This window comes from Budorcas taxicolor, chromosome 5 (assembly GCF_023091745.1).
Source record: "Budorcas taxicolor isolate Tak-1 chromosome 5, Takin1.1, whole genome shotgun sequence".
Taxonomy (NCBI): domain Eukaryota; kingdom Metazoa; phylum Chordata; class Mammalia; order Artiodactyla; family Bovidae; genus Budorcas; species Budorcas taxicolor.
In genome coordinates this window covers 110,494,823-110,514,848 of record NC_068914.1, presented here as the reverse complement: position 1 = coordinate 110,514,848, position 20,026 = coordinate 110,494,823, and the positions used below count along the sequence as shown (strand labels likewise).

The following is a 20,026-nucleotide window of genomic DNA, read 5'->3' as shown; positions in this document are numbered from 1 at the left end:
CACTTTTCACTTTCATGCATTGGAGAAGGAAATGGCAACCCACTCCAGTATTCTTGCCTGGAGAATCCCAGGGACAGAGGAGCCTGTTGGGCTGCTATCTATGGGGTCGTACAGAGTCAGACACGACTGATGCGACTTAGCAGCAGCAGCAGCAGCAGCAGCAGCAGCAGCAGCAGCAGCAGCAGCTGATGCCTTTTACTCACCTGGTTTCATTCTCATTTTGATACGTGGATGGAGGGGATCACATGCTTTGTCTGGCCTGTCAGTGATAACTGAGCCCTGCCTCCACCGTGCTTCCGTTCCATCCAGGAGGAGGGAACTGGCTTGGTACCATCATCTGCATTTGGCTCACCCATTCTTGCCAAGACCTTCACAGAGAGTGTTCTTTCTTCAGAAAGAAAATGGAAGCTCCTTAAAGGAGAAACCCAATGCCCTCAAAGGCATCCATCCTTCTCTGCTGGGCTGGAGGCCATGGCCTCAGAAAAGACATCCAGGAGCCTTGGAAGGGGGAGGAGTGAACACCCTTCTATTTTGGGCCTTGGAAGCCGAGGATTTATTGCTCTCCCTGAGACAGGCAGGAGGCAGAAGTCTGGGGCAAGCCTGGGTGCCTTGCTGGCTACACCCTGGGGCTGGTGAGCATCTGGTGGAGGGAGGGGGTCAGATGGGATTCAACCTGCACCTTGAACTGCTATAAATCTTCCTGGCCAGGAAGCAGGCTCCAGCCAGGCCTGTGGGGGGTGGGGTGGTGGTGGTGGTGGTGGTGATGCTTTTTGCTCAGGAGCACCCCTAAGCCAGCCGCCCCTTGGCGTCCAGGCTGAGCAGTTGACCCCGACTTAATGAGACTACAACGTGGGTGTCCAGGGCCAGCTCTCCCGTGGGCTGCTTCCCTTGGAGCCAAATCAATATTTATTAATGATCTGCCCCCCTCACCCCACCCCCGGATGCCTCTGGCTTCACAGAGGCCCTCTGTTGCACCAGCCTGCCGGAGCCATTCATTAACTGCTGAGCCCTGCCGCCTGTGAGGCCGTGGAGGGGCTCACAGAGGCCAGCCCACCACGGAGGTATTTGCAAAGGTCATTAATGAGCTAATCTGATTTCACTTTTCCAAACAGAAGCCTGGGTCGCTGGGGTCAGTCTCTATTCCCAGCTTTGTGAGTGAGTCTGGTTGGGACGAGAGAGGCCTGTGACCATCACTGAAGAAGAGAAAGGGAATAGGAAGGGGTCTTGGAAGAACCTAGAACTTGCATGTTAAAAAGTTACCACTTCTAAAGCCAGGGTGCCTGATAGAAGGTGGGGGAAGACCTGGGGCTGTCCTAGGGATTTTCTGTTAGCCCCTCTAAATTCCTGTCTTAGTTTGTCATTTCCTCCCCCTCTGTAGATGGGATAACAGAAATCTAAAATCAAGGGTCCCCCACTCTCACTTTATTCTAAGCCAGCCCAGTGGTTCAGTGCACGAGCTGCCCCAGTTCTGATTCCAGCCCTGCCAGCTCTGTAATCTTGAACAAGTCACCGCATCTCTCTGACCTTCAGTGTGCTCTGTTAATAATGCAAAAATAATCCTGTCTACCCCCCAGGGCTTCCCTGGTAGCTCAGATGGTAAAGAATCTGCCTGCAATGCAGGAGACCTGGGTTCTATCCCCGGGTTGGGAAGATCCCTGGAGTAGGAAATGGCAACCCACTCCAGTATTCTTTCATGGAGAATTTCATGGACAGAGGAGCCTGGTGGGCTACAGTCCATGGGGTTGCAAAGAGCTGGCCATGACTGGGTGACTAACACAAACACCTGCCAGGGTTACTCTGAGAATTAAAACAGACAGTGGAAGTCAAGTGCTTAGCACAGCATTTGGTGGCTGGGAAGCTCTCAAAAAGTGTAACTTCAAAGGAAAAAAGCAGTTACTGTAACCTTGAGACTGGGAAAATTGGAAGAACCCATAAGTTGATGATGGGGACATGGGTAAGTGTCCTGTCCTGGCCAACAGTGGCCTGCGGGACCTTACTTAACCAGACAAGTGTGTTCTGAGCATTTTCTGAATGATGATGGGGCCCAGAAGCTACCAGGAGCCCTTGGACTTGGATGAGGGCCCCATGGCTTCACACTGCCACCTGGGTCTCCCTGACAGTCTCCCTGATGGAGTCCTAGGGATTGTTAAGCTGCTTCAACCTTTGTCTTCTCTTTGCCAAGACTTAACACCTGGGGGATTTCCTGGTGGCTCAGATGGTAGAGTCTGTCTGCAATGTGGGAGACCTGAGTTTGATCCCTGAATCGAGAAGATCCCCTGGAGAAGGAAATGGCAACCCATTCCAGTATTCTTTCCTGGAAAATCCCACGGATGAAAGAGCCTGGAAGGCTACATACAGTCCCTAGGGTCGCAGAGTTGGACACGACCGAGCGACTTCACTTTGCCGAGACTTGAATCCTTTGAGTCTTTGCAACCCTCTCAAGTTCTCTGATTTTTTTTTCCCACCAAGAGGCTTGAACCAAGCCATGTGGCCCAAGTACAGAGTGTTTTCCTTTCGGAGCAGAGGAAAAGAGAAAAGGAGAGAAGAGAAGAGAAAAGAAAAGGAGAGGAGAAGAACCGAGAAATCAGCCAAAGCTGAAAGTAAGCTGGTTCTGCTGCCCTCTGGCGTTCAGCTGGAAGCTGACCAGCACGCCCGGCTCTGAACCCGGGTGGGGACAAAGAAGCTTGTTTCTGGAGCAGAGCCTTGTTTCTTTGGGAAGCAGTAGGGTCAGGCATTTGGGGAGCTGAAGAAACACAGTAGCGGTGCTTCTAAGAACAAGTCAGGCTGACACATAGATTGACTGAAAGTATTTTTTCATGAGTCGCCTAGCCAGCGTTAGCCGACCACATAGGCATGTGAAACCCCGAAAAGATCGTAGCAGCTGAGAATGCAATAGCCCACATTTTTTGCAGGGGAAACTGAGCCCAAGATCAGAAAACTTGTTAACATCAGAGCAGAGCCTGTCTGAGGAGGTGCTTCTGACTCCAGCCTCCCTTCTTTCCTCCCGTTCCCTCCCCTCCTCCTCTCCCTTCTCTCCTTCATTCGTCTCCTCCTCCTTTTTCTTCTTCCTCATCACCACTGAACTTTTCCCATCCTAGTGGTTAACACCAGTGCAACACTTACTGTGGCCAGCCTCTCTGCTAAAATGTGTCCCATTTCCTCTAGCATTTAACACAAGTGTGTGCGTGCTCACTCGTGTCCGACTCTGAGACCCCAAGGACTGTAGCCCGCCAGGCTTCTCTGTCCATGGGATTTCCCAGGCAGGAATAGTGGAGTGGGTGGCCACTGCCTCTTCCAGGGGATCTGCTGACCCAGAGTTTGAATCTGCGGCTCCTGCATTGGCAGGCGGATTCTTTACCACTGAGCCACCTGAACGTATGTAATGATGCAGTAATATGGAAAGACAGTTTTAATTCATTTTGTGGTTAAAGAAACTAAGGCTCTGAGAGATAAAATGCTTGCTGAGTTGCACGACTGGACGGAGTCCTAGCCTCGCTGCAAGACTTTGTGCTCTGCTCCCTGTATTATATTAAGGGCAGAGTAAAAACAAAAGCAAAGTCCCCGGAGTTTGTAGCTGAACAGTCCTAATGCAGGCACTCCTCTTCTATCATGCTTTGCTTTACCATTCTTCACAGGTACTGTACTTTTTACAAATGGCAGGTTTGTGAAAGCCCTATATGGAGCAAGTCCATAGCCTTCATTTTTCCAACAGCGTTTGCTCACTTCCTGTCTCTGTATCCTATGCTGGTGGTTCTCACAGTATTTCAGCCTATCTGATTGTATTTGTCATGGTGATCTGAGATCAATGATGTTACTACTATGACTTGCTGAAGGCTCAGATGATACTTAGCATTTTTAGCAAGTAAATATTTTTAAATTAAGACATATACATTGCTTTTTCAGATGTAACACTATTGCACACTTCATAGACTATAGCATAGTGTAAAAACACAACTTTTATATGTCCTGGGAAACCTCAGAGTTCATGTGACTCACTCTACTGTGATATTCTCAGTTGCTGCAGTTGTGTCTGACTTCCCAAACCTATGGACTGTAGCCTGCCAGGCTCCTCTGCCCATGGGATTCTCCAGGCAAGAATACAGAAGTGGGTTTCCATGCCCTCCTCCAGGGGATCTTCCCGACCTAGGGATCGAACCTGCTTCTCCTGCATTGAAGATGGATTCTTTACTACTGAGCCATCAGGGAATCCCTATTTCCAACATGAATCTGTATTTATTATGTGCCAGACTCTGTTCTCAACAGATCACACATATTAACTCTTTTAAACGTATGTGTTCCTATAGAGTGGTACTTTATTATCCCCACCGTATCGGTAGGAAGACTAAAGCGGGGTTAATTATTTGTCCACCTGACTTCACATTCCAGGATGTCTGGCTCTAAGTGAGTGATCACACCATCATGATTATCTGGGTCGTGAAGATCTTTTTTGTACATTTCTTCTGTGTATTCTTACCACCTCTTCTTAATATCTTCCGCTTCTGTTAGGTCCCTACCATTTCTGTCCTTTATTGAGCCCATCTTTGCATGAAATGTTCCCTTGGTATCTCTAATTTTCTTGAAGAGCTCTCTAGTCTTTTCCTTTCTACTGTTTTCCTCTATTTTTTTGCACTGATCACTGAGGAAGGCTTTCTTATCTCTCCTTGCTGTTGTTTAGAACTCTGCATTCAGATGGGTATATCTTTCCTTTTCTCCTTTGCTTTTCGCTTTCCTTCTTTTCACAGCTATCTGTAAGCCCTCCTCAGACAGCCATTTTGCTTTTTTGCATTTCTTTTTCTTGGGGATGGTCTTGATTCCTGTCTCCTGTACAATGTCATGAACCTCTGTCCATAGTTCATCAGGCACTCTATCAGGTCTAGTCCCTTAAATCTATTTCTTACTTCCACTGTATAGTCATAAGGGATTTAATTTAAGTCATACCTGAATGATCTAATGGTTTTCCCCACTTTCTTCAATTTAAGTCTGAATTTGGCAATAAGGAGTTCATGATCTGAGCCACAGTCAGCTCCTGGTCTTGTTTTTGCTGACTGTATAGAGCTTCTCCATCTTTGGCTGCAAAGAATATAATCAATCTGATTTCAATGTTGACCATCTGGTGATGTCCATGGGTAGAGTCCTCTCTTGTGTTGTTGGAAGAGGGTATTTGCTATGATCAGTGCATTCTCTTTGCAGAACTCTATTAGCCTTTGCCATGCTTCATTCTGTACTCCAAGGCCAAATTTGCCTGTTACTCCAGGCATTTTTTGACTTCCTAGTCTTGCATTCCAGTCCCCTATAATGAAAAGGACATCTTTTTTGGGTGTTAGTTCTAGAAGGTCTTGTAGGTCTTCATAGAACTGTTCAACTTCAGCTTCTTCAGCATTTCTGGTTGGGGCATAGACTTGGATTACTGTGATATTGAATGGTTTGCCTTGGAAATGAACAGAGATCATTCTGTCGTTTTTGAGACTGCATCCAAGTACTGCATTTCAGACTCTTTTGTTGACTATGATGGCTGCTCCATTTCTTCTAAGGGATTCCTGCCCGCAGTAGTAGATATAATGGTCATCTGAGTTAAATTCACCCATTCCAGTCCATTTTAGTTCGCTGATTCCTAGAATGTCGATGTTCACTCTTGTCATCTCCTGTTTGACCACTTCCAATTTGCCTTGATTCATGGACCTGACAGTCCAGCTTCCTGTGCAGTATTGCCCCAGAGACCGCGTTCAAGCCTGGGTTGTCTGCCTGTGTAATCAGGGCCCTAACCATAGCTAGATTGTCCCTCCCTGAGAAACGGGGGCCCTGATCTGGGCTGGGGACAAACTCTGGCTACTCCAGTCCCCTTGAGCCATGGCAAGGTCGTGTCATATCTCTCCGACCTTCGCCCTGGGGTCTAGAGCCATGAGATGTTATATAAAATAGTATCCTCTTCCTTTTCTATTTCCTGGCACTGCTTTTTTCTTCTTCAAGGACTTCCTGGCATTGTTATATTTTAAAATGTACTTATAGCTTATTCCTTGTCCCCCTCTCTCGGATGTGAGCCCCACAGGAGTGAGAAGCCCGCTGTATTCACTCCTCAACGTCCAGAGCCTGGCAGTGTAAGTGTTTAATACGTAGTCATGGAAACTCATCTTGGAGGGCTAAGGGTCCCCCAAGTCAGAAGATGGTGCAGGGAGGAAAGGCTGGCTTGCTGTATCCCCAGGGGCAGCTGTTATTGACAGAATTATGTATAAATTTCTGGCAAAATAGAGGCTGTGAATGAGCAGGGACAGGCATCCTTGGAAGGGAAGGGACGGGGCAGCAACACACTAGAGAAACAGGGAGGCTCTTAGAGGGGGTCCTGAGTCCTGACTGACTACAATAGGACACCCTTCTTTACGCCCTCCCAGACCCAAGCAGGGAACAGACCCATTTTCAGTGCTGACAACAGAGATCCATCATGCAAGGCTCTGGATTCAAGGAGAAAGAAAAGCTTGGAGAGAATTCAAGTGACAAAGTGGGAAGTCAGGTCTCATCTTCAGTGAGCTGAACGCGGGGCTGAGTCATCCCAGACTCCAAAGTCCAGCACCTGGGCCAGCGGAGGGCTGCGGAGGGACCTCTCCTCCCTGCCCCTTGGTCTCCTCTTCTGAAAACGGGGTGATAATAATACCATCCCCACGGGGCTGGTATGAGAATTGGGTGAGGAAGGGTATGTCGTGTTTAGGACAGCGCCTGGCACGAAACAAGAGCTCTGCGAGGCTTAGCTGGAATTACTGCCACAATGTCTGTCCCTGTTATTATTATTGTAGGGAGCCCACCTTGAGAACCAGGCTGGACTTAGGGGCATGCAGACATCCAGGTGGGAAACTAAAGAAAATCAGGCAGTCAGGCTCCAGAGCCAGCCCCTCTGCCCAGCCTCTGTGCTCCCCACTCCTGTACCTGAAAGGATGGATTTTGTGGTCCAGACCTGAGACCACAGCATCATCCAGGCCCAAGTTTGAATATTGAATCCACTGTTTCCAACAGTGTGTGTATTTGGGTTAATCACTTAACCTCCCCGTATCCCAGTTTTTTCATTTTCAATATGGGGATACCAATAGTACCACCAGGCTTTCCTTGTGGCTCAGACAGTAAAGAATCCACCTGCAATGCAGGATTTGATCCCTGGGTCAGGAAGATCCCCTGGAGAAGGGCATGGCAACCCACTCCAGTATTCTTGCCTGGAGAATTCCATGGACAGGGGAGCCTGGCAGCCTACAGTCCATGGGTCTCAAAGAATTGGACACAACTGAACAGTTAACACACACACAATCAGTTCAGTCAGTTCAGTCAGTTCAGTTGCTCAGTCATGTATGAAGCTTTGAGACCCCAAGGACTGCAGCACACCAGGCCTCCCTGTCCATCACCAACTCCCAGAATTTACTCAAACTCATGTCCATTGAGTCAGTGATGCCGTCCAACCATCAAATACTCTGTCGTCCCCTTCTCCTCTTGCCTTCAATCTTTCCCAGCATCAGGGTCTCTTCAAATGAGTCAGTTCTTTGAATCAGATGGCCAGAGTATTGGAGTTTCAGCTTCAGCATCAGTCTTTCCAATGAATATTCAGGACTGAATTCCTTTAGGATGGACTGGTTGGATCTCCTTGCAGTCCAAGGGACTCTTAAGAGGCTTCCCCAACACCACAGTTCAAAAGCATCAATTCTTCGGCGCTCAGCCTTCTTCACAGTCCAACTCTCACATCCATACATGACCACTGGAAAAACCATAGCCTTGACTAGATGGATCTTTGTTGGCAAAGTAATCTCTCTGCTTTTGAATATGCTGTCTAGGTTGGTCATTACTTTCCTTCCAAGGAGCAAGCGTCTTTTAATTTCAAGGCTGCAGTCACCATCTGCAGTGATTTTGGAGCTCCCAAAATAAAGTCTGACACTTTTCCATTATTTCCCCATCTATTTGTTATGAAGTGATGGGACCAGATGCCATGTTGTTAGTTTTCTGAATGTTGAGCTTTAAGCCAACTTTTCCACTCTACTCTTTCACTTTCATCAAGAAGCTCTTTAGTTTTTTGCTTTCTGCCATAAGGGTGGTGTCATCTGCATATCTGAGGTTATTGATATTTCTCCTGGCAATCTTGATTCCAGCTTGTGCTTCATCCAGTCCAGTATTTCTCATGATGTACTCTGCATATAAGTTAAATAAGCAGGGTGCAAGTATACAGCCTTGACATAGTCTTTTTCCAATTTAGAACCAGTCTGTTGTTCTATCTCCAGTTCTGTTACTTCCTGACCAGCATACAGATTTCTCAGGAGGCAGGTCAGGTGGTCTGGTATTCCCATCTCTTGAAGAATTTTCCACAGTTTGTTGTGATCCATACAGGGCTTTGGCATAGTCAATAAAGAAGAAGTAGATGTTTTTTTCTGGAACTCTCTTGTTTTTTTGATGATCCAGCTCATCGAAGAGTACCCACCAATAGTACCCACATCAATAGTACACACACACACAATAGTACCCACCAATAGTACAAATACTAAGTAAAGTGTTTGGAATTATACTCAGTGTTAGTTAGTTTTTATTATTAACAGAGGAGGAAGAAAGATTAGCATCTCAGATCTATGGAAAGGAGGCTGTTAAGTGGATCTTTATTACTTGTGTTCACATAATCATCTTGTTTTGATGGAATGCAGCTGTTTCCTGTCTGATGCTGTAATGTGTAGACCATGGGTGACAGTTCCCCAGTATGACCACTAGATGGCACGCATGTTCTTTCCTGCCTGACGAGCAAAGCCAGACAGAAATAACGTGCAAACAGTGGAAAGCTACGTTTTATCATCCTGATGCTGGGCTGCATCCTTTGCCTACATTCTCATTTACTCCTCACAGCCTCACAGCAGTCCCCAGATTAAAGGACATATTTCACCAAAAATGCTAAGCACAATTCCTGGCATATGACATGTTGCTGCTGTTTTTACAGAGTTGGGACTGAGACACAGAGAGGGTGAGTAGGCAGCTCGAGCCTGGGTTCTAAAAGGTATACCCAACTGGCTGCAAGTTTAGCATCTTTTCCCCTAAAATTTCCTCCCTCTGTTCCCTCTCTGCACACAGAACTACAGTGCAGTCTGTTTCCTAACTTCGTGGAACTTACAGTCCAAAATGTCCTCATCTCTGTTCATTCATTCCTGGGACAGTTCCGCTATCAGTGTGCTTTCTTTCTCGAAGGCCACAGAGATCTGGGTGCTGCCACCTGCTCTGCAGGACCCAGTCACTGTGGGTCACATCATTCGGACCCCATGTTCTCTCCCACTGTACTGCTACTGCTTCAGAGCAAGCCCGTGGGTTTTTAGGTACTGCATAGCATCTTCAAATCCCAAACTGCTGGATGGTGTTTATTTCATGTCACCATGGCTTTGACATCAAAATATTTTGCAAGGTTTCCTGGAAGCCCTTGGGAGAGAGATACATGAAAGGAAGATGGGTTGCAAGAGAAGGGTTCTTGGGCTTACCGCTGCTTACAATAGAAGGCTTCCCAGGTGGCACCGAAAGAAAGTGAAAGTGAAAGCTGCTCAGTGGTGTCCAACTGTTTGTGACTTCATGGACTGTCCATGGAATTCTCCAGGCCAGAATACTGGAATGGGTAGTCTTTCCCTTCTCTAAAGGATCTTCCCAACCCAGGGATCAAACCCAGTTCTCCCACAGTGCAGGCAGATTCTTTACCAGCTGAGCCACAAGGGAAGCCCAAGAATACTGGAGTGGGTAGCCTATCCCTTCTCCAGTGGATCTTTCCAACCCAGGAATTGAACTGGGGTCTCCTGCATTGCAGGTGATTCTTTACCAACTGTATCAGGGAAGCCTTGTGGTAAAGAACTCACCTGCCAGTGCAGGAGACATAAGAGATGTGGGTTCAGTCCCTGGGTTGAGAAGATCCCCTGGAGGAGGGCATGGCAACCCACTCCAGTATTCTTGCCTGGAGAATCCCATGAACAGAGGTGGGCTAAAGTCCATAGCGTCCCAAAGAGTCAGACATGACTGAAGTGACTTAGCATGCATAGAATGAATATTCCAGAATATATCTGGAACATATATCACATGAAATATTCTGCTGCTAAAGTAAACCTTCAAACACCACTCCACTGTGCCATGATAGGTAGACAAGAGATGAATTTTGAGATCATTCAGAGAAAATCTCCAGGAGAGGGAATAGGTGAGGGAACATGTTTTAAGTGAAATAAGTGAGACAGAAAAAAAAAAAAAAAAACAAACATACTGAATGGTATCATTTATATGTGGAATCTTCAAAAAGAAAAAAAAGAGTAAATTCATAGAAACATAAAGTAGATAACTGGTTACCAGGGTCTTAATGGTGGGGAAATAGGGAGAGGCTGGTTAAAGGGTACAAACTTCAGCTATAAGATGAGTGAGGTCTGAGACTTCCCCAGCGGTTCAGTGGTTAAGACTCTGTGCTTCCAGTGCAGGGGGCATGGGTTCAATCCCCAGGGACGAAACTAAGATCCCACATGCCGTGTGGAATGGCCCCCAAAACAAATGGGTCAGGCCTGAGAATCTAATGTAAAACATGGTGACTGTAGTCAACAACACTGTACTGTATTGTTGAAATTTGCAAAGAGAATAGAACCCTCTAAAGATAAATATGTGTGGTGATGGATGTGTTAATTAACCAGATGGGGGGAATCCTCTCACAATGTGTATGTCTGTCAAACCATCATGATATATGCTTAAGCTATCATCAGGATTTGTTACTGGCTTATTCAACTTCAATGTTGAATAAACCAATAAATATATACAATTTGTTTCCAAGGAAAATGAGATTTGACTTTTGAGTAGGAATTTGGGGGTTATCTGGGACCCTACTTGCCAGCACCATGGGCTTGCCTCATTGGAATTGATCCCCTGCTTCTGATCTTGGTGAGACCTTTGGCCACGTTACACCCATCTGCTAATCAGGCCTTTGCCCTTTCTGTGTTGCAGTGCCCTGGTTTCCAAGAACCATTCAGGAACTCGACAACTTTGCCAATCAGATTCTCAGCTATGGAGCTGAACTGGACGCAGATCACCCGGTGAGCCCGTGGCCCCGCCCATGAGGCTCCCTCAGTTCCCCCCTTCACCCTCTCCACCCCCTTTGGAGCAATGTGTCTTTGTTTGCTTGTATGACAAACATTTATTGAGTGTCTACTTAGACATCATCATTATCATGCTTATCTTTGAAGCAAATACAGATCACCATCCAGAAACTTATTTATTTATCATATATGTATGTAAGGGATGGGTATTCACACATGCACAAAAACACACGTGCACATATGTAAATCACCTTTATTTCTGATTTAGTCCTACCACAGAGGTTTAAACCAAGTGCTTGGGCAACACTAAGCTACTAATAACTCCACCGGCTACAGTGGGGCAGTGGGGAGTGGTGACCTGGAACTGGATTTCAAAGCCTGAGAACAAGATGCTGGTCATATAAGGAACCAAGAGGCTCTATGAGCCAAGGGAATAGCCTATGCAAAGGCTCAGAGTCCTGGTAGTATCTGGAATATTTGGACATGAATCTGAGCAAACTCCAGGAGATGGTAAAAGACAGGGGAGCCTGGAGTGCTAAAGTCCATGGGGCGCAAAGAATTGGAAACAACTCAGTTACTGAGCAACAACAACAATATTTGGGGAATGGCTGAGTTGATGTGTTAGGCGTGAGGGTGAGAGTCAGGAGATGAAGCTGGGCGGTGGGTTATGGTCAGATTTTAAAAGATCTGATGTATCAGATAGAGCATTTGACTGTATCCTGTATCCATTCATATTTTTAAGTAGAAGACCAAGGTTGGAGTCTTATTCTCCTTTTTAGGGTGGAGAGCTCTAGAAGGAGCAGCCTTCTAGAGGCTGAGAGGTGAGGCTTCTAGCGGTGAGAAATGCCACCATTGTGTTGACTGTCATTTACTCTCCGACCAGGCAAATGGTTCCTCAGTCTTTAAACGACTTGGAGGCTGTTTTCACTGGCGATGGTTACTGTAACTCACTTAGAGCCTCTGCATTTTATCAGGACTGTTTTCTCCTCCGTCTCAGCTATGTGGTCTTTACCGCTGAGCAGGTTGTGAACGTGCTCTTCACAAAGGCTCTTTTCAGTAAGCAAAGCTGACGTTCCCATTGTACTGACAGAGTCACTGAGGCACAACAAAAGTAAATGAGTCATCCCTAAGTCAGCCTCAACTTTGGATCCTTCGACTCTTTCATCTGTGCTCATAGTACCTGAGGACGGAAGTCTAACCAGTGTCAGAAATTCAGGCCCGTTCACAGAGACAAAGAGCAAGCTATTTGGGCAGGCAACCCACTCCAGTGTTCTTGCCTGGAGAATCCCAGGGACAGGGGAGCCTGGTGGACTGCCGTCTATGTGGTCGCACAGGGTTGGACACGACTGAAGCGACTTAGCAGCAGCAGCCTTTTAAAATATGAACAGTTGTTGCTTGTTCCAATTCAAATAGTAAACCCCTTAGAGTGGACTCAAAAGTGTAGAAAAGCATGAGGAAGAATATGAAGATCATCCCTAATCTTAGTTATTTCTCTTTTTTCTCTTGGTTCTATTCTGCATTTGTTTTTTAACTTGGAGAAGGTGTTTTATAAGCAGAAGCAAAGGTGAATTTCCTCCAGCTCCTATACTTCAAAACAGAAAAAAAAAATCACCCGTTATACTGTCCAAAACCATCAATATTTTATTAATTCATTTATTTAGACACCCGTGAGTACACATGACGCTTCCCAGGTGGCGCAGTGGTAGAAGGAAATGGGAACCCACTCCGGTATTCTTGCCTGGAGAATCCCATGGAGGAGGAACCTGGTGGGCTGCAGTCCACAGGGTCGCAAAGAGTGGTAAAGAATCTGCCTGCCAAATGCAGGAGATGGAGGAGACTCGGGTTCGATCCTTGAGTCGGGACGATCCCCGGAAGTAGGAAATGACAACCCACTCCAGTATTCTTACCTGGGAAACCTCTTGGACAGAGGAGCCTGGTGGGCTACCGTCTGTGGGGTCATAAAGAGTCGGACACGACTGAGCATGCATGCACACAGCATGAATATACATATTTTAAGTCAGTGCTATCTTGTACTAACCCACCCCCAACAGGAAGCTTGTGGGAGGGTTCAGGCTTTCAGGATGATTCGGCAGTGAATCCTCCTGCCTGTGCATCTTTATGTGAACTTCCCAGAGCTTCTTTGATTCTTATTTGTGAAATTATTTAAGGATAGAAACCGGATTTCGGGCTCCTCATATCTATTACTTAAACAGCTGCTCCCTGCAAAAACTAGAGGTAAAGTTGCAGCATTTGGAATCTCGTCCCATCTTCCTGGGTAGAAAGCGCTGAGTGGAGCCCGGGGAAGTGGGGGGGTGGGGGGGGCACACAAGGAGATGCTCTACCTGCCCCGTGACACGTCTTGGGCAGACCCACTTTGCCGCCTGCCCAGGGATACGAGCATCTCCAAAGACTCCGTTTCTCAGAAATGCTGTCTGGCCACCCTGACCCCGTCCCTGGGATGTTTTCTTCTCTTCTCAAGCTCCCTGCCTCCCGCCCAGCTCCGTGTCCCTTCCGCTGGCCACGTGCTGGCTCCCTCGGAGCGACGGGGAAGAGGCCAGTCCTCAGAAACGGCCCGTTCCCTCTCCTTACCCTCGTGTCTCCTCAGAGGCACTCGGGGCTGGTCTTAAAACTCCCTGGAATTCATTTTCTTTACAGACCCAGCCCATGTCTTTGGCTCCCTGGCCTCTCCATGTCATGCTTTTTATCATAAAAATGCAATTTATCAGGTACACAGTCCCCCTGACGAGGAGGCCAGGCTCTCTGTGTTCCTTTCTGTGACTTTTCATCAGATCTGGGGAACTCGCGGGCCAAGGACAGAGTAAACCCTCCAGGGTGCTTCCCCACAGCCTCCAGGCCCCGCAGGGCCTGGCCTCGCCGCGAGGGGTGGCTCGGGCGTTCTTCCCGAAAGGACCCTCTGTTCCTCCCAGTCCCCTGGTGTTCAGGCTGACCCCGTGCCCTTGGCAGTGTCCACTGACAGCTGAGCCAGCATCTCACTTCAGGGCTTTCAAAACCGCCCCTTTGAGAAATAAGGCCAAGGAAGACTTATTCCCGAAATGCAGGGTAGAGGGTACCTGCCTTTCAGCAGGAATGTGGAAGCACTTGCCTTCTTCTCCCCACTCTCTCCCGCTTTCCCCCCCAACCCCACCTTCCTTCCACAAATATTGATTAAGCAAATAACATCCACAGCTAATGTTTCTCCAGTGAGGACTGTATGCCAGATGCTGTGCTGAATGCTTTACCCACATTTTCAAAATTTCAATGTTATAACCTCCCTGGGAGGATTGAATTTTCTCATTTTCAGAGGAGACAACTCAGACAAGCAGACTGTGTAGCCTCACGTGTATGTGGACTGTGTCCCAGGCTGTGGAGAGGAAAGGGGCTGGAAATGATTAGTGAGACCTGCTTCCTTCTGCCCTCTACAGGCCTTAGGTCATGGGATAGAGTGGGGAGGGGTGTCCAGTCTTCCCAAACGGATGCCAGAGGGGGCTAGGATACAGCCTCGCAGGCGGAATTCAAATGGGTCTAGTTTTTGTTTTTTAGATCATTAATTAATTTGGTCGCTTTGGGTTTTGTGGGATCTAGTGCCCTGACCAGGGATCGAACTGGGGGGCCCCCTGCATTGGGAACACAGAGTCTTAGCCACTGGGTCACCAGGGAAGTATCCCAAATTGGTCTGTTTGATCCCTGTTTCTAAAACGGACTCTCCTTTCTCTGACATCTCCCAGCCTCTGTGCTCCTGTCCCTGTCATTTCCTTTCTCTGGGATATTTTTTCTGATCCTCTCACTTCTTTGCCTGCTGGCAAACCTGTCTTTTCATCTTTTAAGGCCCAGCTCACATATCTTGGCTTCCCTAAAGCCTTCCTCCTGAACAAGTTTTTCACTCTGATGCTGCAGAGCTCTGTGCACGGGGTTTTATACTTTGAACACAGTATCAGCTCGAAATAAATTCATTGCCTCAGAGGACTTCTTTAATGGTCATGTGCACAGTTCTTAAATTGTAGTCTTTGGAAAAAATTCTCATGATCAAGGAATAAAGTCTGTATTTTAGACTCTCATTTCAAGCATCTATAAGTTCCATTATCTCACTAGAGGCTTTGGAAAATCCTATAAAAATGAAACCCATTCAACCTAATGTTCCTTAAATTTCTTTACCCATGGAACCCACTTTTCATGGAATACCTAGCCACACTATTTTGAATGGTAGTGTTCCATGGAGCATAGTTTGAGTTCAGTTCAGTTCAGTTCAGTCGCTCAGTCATGTCCGACTCTTTGCAACCCCATGAACTGCAGCACGCCAGGCCTCCCTGTCCATCACCAACTCCCGGAGTCCACCCAAACCCATGTCCATTGAGTCGATGATGCCATTCAACCATCTCAGCCTCTGTCGTCCCCTTCTCCTCCTGCCCTCAGTCTTTTCCAGCCTCAGGGTCTTTTCCAACGAGTCAGTTCTTTGCATCAGGTGGCCAAAGTATTGGAGTTTCAGCTTCAAAATCAGTCCTACCAATGAACACCCAGGACTGATCTCCTTTAGGATGGACTAGTTGGATCTCCTTGCAGTCCAAGGGATTCTCTTCTCCAACACCACAGTTCAAAAGCATCAATTCTTCATTTGGTAAAATCATAACACAAAAAGTACATGATTAAACATCAGGTTTAAAGAGTGAGATAGTACATACTATCAGTTCTAAGGTCCCTGCAGACTAGAGTGGTTTGGGAAGACTTCTGGAAAGAGGGAGACCTGAGGTGAGCCCTCTAGTAACAAGGTCAGTAGTTGTTGTTCAGTCGCTAAGTCGTGTCTGACTCTTTGCAACCCCATGGACTGAAGCACACCAGGCTTCTTTCACTGTCTCCTGGAGTTGGCTCACATTCATGTCCATTGAGTCCGAGATGCCATCCAACCATCTCATCCTCTGCTGCCCTCTTCTCCTTTTGCCTTCAATCTTTCCCAGCCTCAGGGTCTTTTCCAGTGAGTTGGCCCTTCCCATCAGGTGACGAAAGTATTGATCAATAGGGCCAAATGCTTATCAAACAACCCCCAAATCTCTATGAATTAACCCAGTAAAAGTTCATTTCCAGTGTAGGTCAAAAGGGAAATTTCCTCCCACAGTCCTGCAGAGATCAAGTCTCCTTCGATCTAGTGGTGGCATCCTCATCTGGGTCCTGGGAGCCATCTCCATTCTGCCAGGCATAGGAGAATTGCTCCTGGGAGGTTTCTGTGGTCCAGGATGAAAGGTGACTCACATCCCTTCACTTCAGTTCCACTGCCTGCAGCTCAGTCACAGGGTTGCTGCTCCCTGAAAAAGAGACCAGGAACAGTGGTTTAGCAATGCTGTCTGAAAGCAAGAAGGCCCAGATCTTGGGGACCACCAGCAGCCTCTGCCACACAGACCCTAACCCCGTAGATTCCCTCTTCCAGTTTTCCTGGCACCTGTACCCGCTTCTAAACTGAAGATCTGCATGAGGGGATGCTTTCTGGTGGGGAAAACGTTAGCCAATACAATTGTTTTTCTGTGTCTCTTTCTACTTCTTGATTTAAATCTCTCAAATTGCTTTTCAATATTTCCAGAACATAGATGCTGAGTTTCCCTGCTCTCCAAGAAGAGCTTTGCTCTTTCCTGAAAGCAGGACTGTCTTTCCAATACTTCTCTTTCCCTTTTCCTTTGCCCATCCAACCTTCTCCATCCCAGGGTCCTGTCAAGGTCTGTTCTAAGGATCAGTCAGAGAGTTGAGTCATCAAAGTCTCCTTGTGCTTCTACTAAGCTGCTCTGTCAAATTATAACTTTTAAAAAGTTAAAAACAACTGTCGTACAGGTAGATAGTAAACATCTCTCAAAGATCTATGAACTCTGGAGCAAGGGAATCAATAACATGGCAAGGACAGTGCAAAGGAAGATATAAGAGATGAAAACATATGGTCATTGAAAAATGGGATGCTGGGATGAGATTACAAAGATGGGTACCTGGGATTCAGTTCAGTTCAGTTCATTTCAGTCGCTCAGTCGTGTCCGACCCTTTGCCACCCCATGAATCGCAGCACGCCAGGCCTCCCCTGTCCATCACCAACTCCTGGAGTTCACTCACACTCACATCCATTGAGTCCGTGATGCCATCCAGCCATCTCATCCTCTGTCATCCCCTTCTCCTCTTGCCCCCAATCCCTCCCAGCATCAGAGTCTTTTCCAATGAGTCAACTCTTCGCATGAGGTGGCCAAAGTACTGGAGTTTCTGCTTTAGCATCATTCCTTCCAAAGAAATCCCAGGGCTGATCTCCTTCAGAATGGACTGGTTGGATCTCCTTGCAGTCCAAGGGACTCTCAAGAGTCTTCTCCAACACCACAGTTCAAACACATCAATTCTTCGGCGCTCAGCCTTCTTCACAGTCCAACTCTCACATCCATACATGACCACAGGAAAAACCATAGCCTTGACTAGATGGACCTTAGTCGGCAAAGTAATGTCTCTGCTTTTGAATATAAACAATAAAGTCACAACCATGAGTGCTTTCTATTGGACAGAAGCCATTTGCAACTTGATCATAAAATAAATGTTTTGCAACTTAGTAATCTGTAAGGGCTTCCCTGGTGGCTCAGCGTTAAATAGTCTGCCTGCAATTCCAGAGACACAGGTTTGATCCCTGGGTCGGGAGGATCCCCTGGAGGTGGGCATGGCAACCTCCTCCAATATTCTTGACTGGAGAATCCCATGGAAGAGAGGAACCTGGCAGGCTACATTCCACAGGGTCGCAAACAGTCAGACATGACTGAAGTGACTTAGCATGCATGCATTCTTTCTACAACTCAACCCTACTGAAGCAAAATCATACTATTCAAGACCCCAAGTAAGAAATTGCTGAGATTAAGGCGAGAGATTCCAGGTGGACTGCAGGTGATGTTATAACTTTGCTCCTATAGACTTCTCTCACCATCTTCCTATCCACCATGCCTCTCTTCTGACTCCCCCCACCACTCCTTCACCAACAGTATATTTTCCTGTCAAAACATACTTGGTTACATGCAGTGCAACGAAAATTGCTGCTATTAGCTTAATTGAGACAGGGTGATTATAAATAAATTATATGCAGTCCTACAGAAATTGCTGCTATTAGTCCAAATTGAGATGGGATGATTAGTCATCACCAACTGTAGCTTAATTCAGAGTGTCTTCCGCGTGGTCACAGAGCCCTGTGGCCACCTGGCAGCCCAGGGGATGCAAGGCCAAATGCCTGAGAGGTGGGCTCCAAGGCTGCAGATCTCTATTGCTGGTAACAGAACAAGTCTGTGCTGCCTAGTTGGCAGGGTTCCTTTGTACATTGAGAATGAATTTCTTAGAAACTTGAAGCTGGAAAAGACTATACTTAGAAAACTTGCCATATAGAAAATTTTTGTAAAATAATAGTATACATAATTATATAAATAACATATAATGGTATATAAAATATTATGCAATATAAAATATAATAATATTATATTTGGATGTATTGATATAGCTCCCTGTATCAATCTTCTGTCCATTCCCATAATGATTTGAGATGGGTTTTTAATATTATTTTACTTTTTTCTAATTATAAAAGGGGTAGAGATAAATTGGGCTTCCCCAGTGGCTCAGCAGTAAAGAATTCGCCTGTAGTGTAGGAGACGCTGGTTCAATCCCTGGGTCAGGAAGATGCCCTGGAGGAGGGCATGGCAACCCACTCCAGTATTCTTGCCTCGTGAATCCTGCGGACAGGGGAGCCTGGTAAGCTATAGCCCATATGGTTGCAAAGAGTTGGACACAGCTGAAGTGACTGAGCCAAGATAAATTTTCAAGTTGGGATTAACATATGTTGTTGTTTAATCACTACACTGTGTCCAACTCTTTTGTGATGACCTCTCTCTTTTGTGATGGTAGCCCGCAAGTCTCCTCTGTCCATGGGATTTCCCAGGCAACTGGAGCAGGTTGCCATTTCCATCTCTATGGGAGCTTCCCGACCCAGGGATTGAACCTGTGTCTCCTGCATTGGCAGGCAGATTCTTTACCACTGAGCCACCAGAGACTGACATATACACACTGCTATATATAAAATAAATAACTGACAAGGACCTACTATATAGCACAGGGAGCTATACTTAATATTTTGTAATAACCTATAATCTGAAAAATATATATGTATGTATATGTATTCAGTTATACATATATATAAATATATAACTGAATCACTGTGCCATATACCTGAAATTAACATGATATTGCAAATCAATTATACTTCAAATAAATAAATAAAAATGAAACAATAAAATAAACCCAACTGCAAAAAAAAAAAAAAAAAAGGAGGGAAAAAGAAAACCACATTCACAGTAAAAAAAAAATTACTGTGTATTTTTACACATTAAAAATACATTTAGAAGCCTAAATGGCACGGAAGAATAAGAATTCCCATTTCATACCATGGATTGGATTTGGGTGTATTTATTTTGTCATTGTTTTTATTCTATTTAAATAATCCCTCTGACATAGCTGCTACCTACCAGAGATACAATTTTATGTTAAGCTTTTTTTTTTTAATTGGTGGAAAAATCTTTACACTACCTAGACAAAATACATTGAAGGTAAAAGAAAAATAAGCCAAATGGTTAGAGAAATTGTCATGGGCATGCCATTCTGGAGACATGATAATAAAGTGGATATCCACTGGTTAAGTGAATTTGAATTCTTCACTCCTCTCCCTGGGTAGCTATCTCAGACTTCAAACCACAACTCACCACCTGGCTAGGACGAGAAAACCTAAGTGGAGGTGCTGTTTCTGCAGTTAAGGGCCCCTTGGCAAATGGCTCTATGGGCTTCACTTTCTGTATATCTACATCAAAATATAAAAATAGATATTCTCCAAGGCAACTTTACAAGTGCAAATCCTATGCTTTGAATTTAGAGACTGGGAAGAGCCATGACCATTAAATAGGACTTGTAGTGAGGAGGACTGTAAGTCAAGCATTACTGAC

General features: G+C 46.0%; 1 protein-coding gene across 1 annotated transcript in view; it reads left to right on the top strand.

The window, feature by feature from the left end:
- The window catches only part of PAH (phenylalanine hydroxylase), an 83,992-nt gene that overhangs the window by 30,728 nt on the left and 33,238 nt on the right, over positions 1–20,026 (top strand). Inside the window, exon 4 of the mRNA XM_052640996.1 lies at positions 10,960–11,048. Within this exon, the coding sequence (XP_052496956.1) occupies positions 10,960–11,048 (89 nt within the window). The remainder of the gene's footprint in view (positions 1–10,959; positions 11,049–20,026) is intronic.